Source organism: Elephantulus edwardii, unplaced genomic scaffold (assembly GCF_000299155.1).
Source record: "Elephantulus edwardii isolate Elephantulus edwardi_28Jun2011 unplaced genomic scaffold, EleEdw1.0 scaffold00309, whole genome shotgun sequence".
In the NCBI taxonomy this organism is placed as follows: domain Eukaryota; kingdom Metazoa; phylum Chordata; class Mammalia; order Macroscelidea; family Macroscelididae; genus Elephantulus; species Elephantulus edwardii.
The window spans coordinates 2,040,460-2,046,666 of record NW_006400059.1 but is presented as its reverse complement, the minus strand read 5'-3'; the positions used below and the strand labels follow the sequence as shown (position 1 = coordinate 2,046,666).

General features: G+C 43.0%; 1 protein-coding gene across 1 annotated transcript in view; it reads right to left on the bottom strand.

Moving 5' to 3' along the window:
• Positions 1-352: 352 nt before the first annotated feature.
• CAPN14 (calpain 14) overlaps positions 353-6,207 on the bottom strand; it is a 94,274-nt gene continuing 88,419 nt past the window's right edge. Inside the window, exons 19-22 of the mRNA XM_006901135.1 lie at positions 4,126-4,204; positions 3,339-3,455; positions 2,895-2,950; positions 353-379 (exon numbers count right to left, since the gene is read on the bottom strand). Of these exons, the coding sequence (XP_006901197.1) occupies positions 353-379; positions 2,895-2,950; positions 3,339-3,455; positions 4,126-4,204 (279 nt within the window). The remainder of the gene's footprint in view (positions 380-2,894; positions 2,951-3,338; positions 3,456-4,125; positions 4,205-6,207) is intronic.

Here is a 6,207-nt window from a genome sequence, read left to right as displayed (position 1 = left end):
TGGGTCATTGAAGTTGGACAGCCATGGCGGCAGTGTGGTTATAGTCATTGACCATCATATCAGCTCTGGAGTCAGATTGTCCAGGCCATGTCCTGAAACTTCTTGGCTTGTCTTCAGAAGGAAGGGGAGCTAGTTCTTACAAACTCAAGGCAACATTTATGATCTCCTTTCCCTTTTCACAGGCTGGCTGTCCAATAGGGTGGTCTTCAGGAGGGGAATCTTTGCAGCTGAGAACGTGAGTCTAGAGATGTGGGACTGAACAATGATTGAGTGGGTTGAATAACATATCCAAAGTCTTCCCTTGTGCCATGTGTGAAGTCCTCTCAGTGGGCACAGGCAGGAGGCAGCCCTCTCAGGAGTAGAGAGTCATCATCAACCACTGAAATCATGGAAAGGTAAATTGTAGTCAGTTCAGTTTCATCTCCTCACATACAGTCAAAAGTGTCTTCAATTCTCTGTAACCAGAAATGCTTGGAACCAGAGCCTGATGCAGGTCTTGGGTTCTCTCAGCCTCCCTCTTGGGAAGCCGTGGAGATGGCTTTAATAGACAGTTTACCCAGAGGGACCACACTACCTAGGAGTAAGTGTAAATCCATCTGAAATATAATCAACCTCGACTTCCAATGGTGCCCAGGAGTGATGATAATAAGATACTGGCTGACTCTGCATTAAATCCTCAATGAAGATTTTCTTCAAGAATCCCATTTGGCACACTATGACAGCTCTGTGTGGGTGTGTAGACCAACTAGGTCGTAGAAATCCATTAGAACATATTGGGTACACTTACTTTTATGGCCCTAATTATCTGACAACTTTATGTGGGTGTGATAAAGGGCCTCTCTAATCTATAGAAAGAGGGCATATGGAGAAGTTACTCCAAGATAATGATATAAAAATTATGATAACAGTGGTTATGATGAAGATGACAGTGGCAAAGTAGTGCTAGAGAGATGACCACAGAACAAAGCTCCAGTGAATTGGTTGCTCCCTCCTGCGGGCCTCAGGTGGCCATGATGAATCTCAGAATCTTCCAGTCTCATGGGGCCAGAGATGGTGAGTGCTGAACTCTTTCAACCTACACAATTCACACATGGAAGACCCAGAGACTGACAGTGAGTTACACACGATCCTAGAGCTAGTGTTAGTAGTGTTATGGCTTTAACTCTGACCTAGACTCCATCCAAGAATTTCTATGGTACAATGGCTAAGAATTGGACTTCTGAGAAGTTGGTGGTTCTAACCCACTCAGCAGCTCTAGAGGATAAAGAGCTGGTGATCAGCTCCCATAGAGAACACTGCCTAATAAAGCTTAGGGGGCAGCTCTCCTTTGTCCCATGGACTCCCTGAGAATTAAAATGGGCCTGATGGTATCTAATAGCTGGAAATGGCCTCAAGCCCATTTCTTGGCTCTGAGTCACCAAAAACTGACAATCTAACAGCTGGAGAGGTCGCAGTCCAGCTCTTTTCCATACCAGTACGTTGCTATGTACTATGCTATGTATTATTGCTATGCCGCTTATGTTGTGGACTGCCCTGGTTCATAAGCCACACACTTCTTGTTCTTCTAGCCCTGTGTTTGAAGGGATTACTTAGGGTCAGCAGGTGATAACAAAGTAGTTCAGGATGAATAGGCAACTGAGGAAGGAACCCAGAAGATTTTAAACATTGCTACCGGCTGAATTCAATCCTCACACTTCAATATTGAAGGGATTGACAGGAGACTTGTACTTAAGGTCCTATATGTGGAAAGATTACTGCATTAAGTGGACATCTGAGGTCAAGAAAGAAGGCCCAGCTTTTACTGAGCCCTTTCTTAGCATCCCAAACAGATGATATGTTTCAGAAAGAAAGCACATGATTCAATTCTGTGCCTACACAACCCAGCAGTGAACACTACATAGCACCACATCTGACACAGAACGGGTGCTCAATGAGTAAGTGCAATTGGAATGAGAAATGGTACCATGCACACATTGATCTTCTCCCTTACGCCATTCATTCAATGAACATCTGTCAAGCACTTGTTAGATGCAAAGGACTGTATGAGATTCAGGAGAAGGGCACAGAGGCAAGATGGAAAGTTGAGGTATTTCCCCTGCCCTGTAGAGAAGACCACGTCAGTTCCTAAAATGAGCTCTGCTTTTGTATTGTCCTTCTTGTCTGGTCAGACTCCAAAATCTTCACACACATCTTAAATCAATATTCCTACATTCTCTGTACGAAAGCTGGGCTTGTACGTACTATTTAATGTAGTCTGAATCTTTCCTGTGCAGCTTCAGTGTCTCTTCCTTTAGGAAACTTAAGCAAAATATCCCATCTCGAGTCTCTTCTATGACTGAGCTAGAACTGATGGAACCAAATTTCCCACTTCGATCTTCGTTCTTGCTCTCTTCCAAATGACTTTGCAATTCACAAAGAGTTTGCTTTGGAAACTGTGAAAAATGGACTTGCCATGAAACTTGCTTGGGACAATAGAAGGGGTTGTGAGTCATTGTATGCTATCTGGGAGCCCATATCTCAACGGTCAGCATGTTTAAGCTCACTTTCTTTCATTTCTGCCTTTTTCCTTGTCAGATCTTGATCAAGTGCTCTAATCAGGCTCCCATTTGACCCCAGAAACATGAGAAAATGAATGAGATTCACCACCTCATGACTCAGGAACTAATCAAATACTTCCTGTCTGTGGGCTGACATGGCATATTTGTGGTAATAGTTACTGAATATACCACGCCAGTCTTCTATGCCCTTCCTAGGTGTACAAATGAGTGAGGTGCAAAATCTTAAGCTCAATAGAATATGAAGTCTCAGAGTTCTCCTCCTTCACAAGAGCCTGGACCTACAATGGCCACCTGTACCCAAGGTGATATGAACAGACTCCATGAAGAAAGGCTTACCTCTGTCTTCTGGAGGTATATCCCTTTGCCATCTTGGGTCAAGTTTTGGAAGGCATCTGCAAAAATGCAACAGAAAGGAACACAGAAAGGCAATTTTTTTCTGGTGTTGGAAATATTACAAACTAGCTCTTCCCATATACCTCTTATCCCCTTAACCATGCCCATGAAGAATGCCCAAGGGAACCCGGTTTAGGTATATGTGTAGGGGCATGTGATTATGAACCGAGTGAGCTCTCTCAAACCTCTGCTCCTGGAACAAGAGGAGCAATAGCCTGGGTGGCCACGCCATGTCCCTCCGCCCCATAGCTTGTGTTTCCTTCAGCTTGCACGACCTCTTATTTCTGAGTGGGCAGTTGTTCTCTTTGTCCATGAAATAGCAACAAGAAGGCAATTCACAGGGAGAATGGAGGAAGCCCTGGCCCTCCCTCCTTCCTCATTGCTCACCCTCCATGTTCTCTGCACGCAGCATCAGGAGGACAAAACGCACAAAGTCCATCTGCAGAGTGGGGTCGCCATAGCGGATGAGCATCAGCTTGCAGACTTCATCACTGAACATGATTCCTGCATGAACACAAGGTCTTGCAGGCTGAAGGCAGCCTCACACCCAGCTCCCCTCCCCTAGAAGATTCCTGAAGATTGCCTTCTCTCTTGAATAGCATGGAGGACTTCATTTATTGGATTCGGTTTTCATTGTCTAATTATTTAATCATTTTTATCTCCACTTCCCACCCCTAGACTTTAAGCTTCCAGCGTGAGGATTTTGGGGGACAGGAAGTGGTCTACTTAGGGATCAGAAGCAACTGTTTAAAAGCCTGATACTCCTGGATGTAAACTTTGAGTGAATTCCTTCACTTCCCTGGGTCTCACGTTCTTATTCTGTAAAGATGATTTTAAAACAGGATGTTGTTGGAGGTTAAAGGAGAACTTGGAGGTTCCAAACCTCAATAAATATAAATGCCAGATATTATTATAATGGACATAACAATTAATAAATCCAATTCTTTGAGTATACAAATGCATTTTAAGACATCTAGTTGGCCGTGTAAAAATGTCTGGCTTCCCCGAATGGGTACTGTTGTTATCACTAGTTAAAAGTTGAATGGATGACTGTGTAGACTATGTTCTAACGCTCCCTGCATCAGAGTGGCTGAGCCATCCCTTCTTCTTCCTTTCTGGGAATGGGTCCCTTACCAGCTCCACACCCAGCAGTAGCCAGTCCTTTCATGCCTACCTGCCTCCTTCACAGCACCCCGCAGCTGGTCCCAGTCCAGGCATCCTGACTGGTTACTATCTTGGTTGTGGAAAACCTTCTGCGGAGAACCAAAACCAAAACTAAGGAAGCCAAGCATTTCCAAGCCCTTTAAGAGAACCCCGGAAGGTCCCAGGGTAGATGTCGCAGAGGATTGTGGGGATGGCTTATCCCTGCTGGCATGAGAATATGGCAGAGGGTTCGTGCCAGCTCCTACTGCCTCTTACATCCTTTCATGGAAAACAACTTTTGAGAAAGGGAAAGATGATCTTTTTCTCATGGGATATAAACCTACCAGGCTTGGGAAATGTACGTGATACACATTTTTCGGTGGTCTCAAGTTTATGACCCAGGAGAGAAGCAGTAGAGTTGTGACCAATAATGAGAGAAGCAAAAAGCAGCTAATTTATGAAGGAGTTTGAATGCCATGTTAAAGAGCATGAACATTCTCTGTAGGCAATGAGAAGTCTTAAAAACCTTTTAGTAAGGAAGCAATGTGGTCAGACATGTGCTTTAAACATTCAGGAAGCATAAACCAATGGAACAGAATTGAGACCCCAGAATAGACCTAACTACCTATGATCAACTCATATTCGACAAAGAAATCAAAGCTAGCAAATGGGGAGATGATAACCTCTTCAACAAATAGTGCTGGTAAAACTGGACTTGCACCTGCAGAAAGCTGAAACAGGACCCACATCTCACACCATACACAAAAGTCAACTCAGGTTGCATCAGAGACCTGGGAGCAAAGTCCAAAACATTCATAAGAGACAAACAGGGATCAAGCTTAAAAGCTTGATCTATAATGCTCTATAAAGAGACTGCCAAATGCATCCAGAAATGCATAATCTGAAGAGGATAAAAATGATGCATGGGACCTCCTAAAGATTAAATCCATGTGCGCATCAAAAAATTTTTCCAATAGGGTGAAAAGAAAACCTACCAAGTGGGAACAAACATTTGTAATACCATCTCAGACAAGAGTCTCGTAACAAATGTTTACAGAACACTTCTGGGCCTCAACAAGAAAAAGACTGAGAACTCAATTAGAAAATGGACAAAACCATGGAAAGAATTTTCACAGAGGAAGAAATTAGAATGGTCAGCAGACATATGAAGAAATGTTCCAAATCACTGGCAATAAAAGAGATGCAAATCAAAACCACAGTGAGGTACCCTCTCACTCCAGTAACACTGGCAAAGTTTAACAGGGCAGCAAGTAATAAATGTTGGAGAGGATGTGGAGAGATAGGAATTCTTATAAATTGTTGGTGGGATTGTAAAATAGTACAACCTTTCTGGAAGGCAGTTTGGTGCTTCCTCAAAAAGCAGAACCTAGAAATTCCACATGACCCAGCTATTCCACTACTTGGAATATACCCTGAGAAAATGAGAACTGAGGCACAGAGATTAGTACACAAATGTTCATCACAACATTATTCACCATTGCAAGAACATAGAAACAGCCCAGAAGTCCAACCGCAAAATATGGTACATTCACACAATGGAATACTATGCAGCATGCAGGAGAAATAAATTTGTAAGTTATTACCTAATTTGAGAGGGACTGGAGAGCTTTGGGCTGAGTGAATTAACTCAGTCCCACAAGGACAAATATTGTATAAAACCATTATTGTAGCATGAGTATAAGGATCCAAGAGGGGTGGGAGAAGATAGAAGCAGAGAGATGAGGATGTGCAGGAGGAGGGGGGATTAATCATGGAGTAGTACAATTTGATGTGTTGGGAGGGGGTGAGGGAAATTGGAAGAATCTGTTCTGGAAAACAATGTATTCAAATTTTGTCAATAAACTAGCATAATAATAATAAAACTAGAAAAGACCAAATTTCAGGAGGCTAACTGAACTCAGTCCCATCAGGACAAATAGTATATAAGACTATTATTGTAGAAAAAGAAAGATAAATAGTAAAGCATGTTTGAGGATTCAAGGTGAGAGGGTAGAAGCAGAGGCATGAGGATGGGCAGTGGGATAATCATAGGGTCGCAAAATTTGATGGGTTGGGGGGAGTGGATAAAGGAAAGGGCAAAGATCTGGTGTGA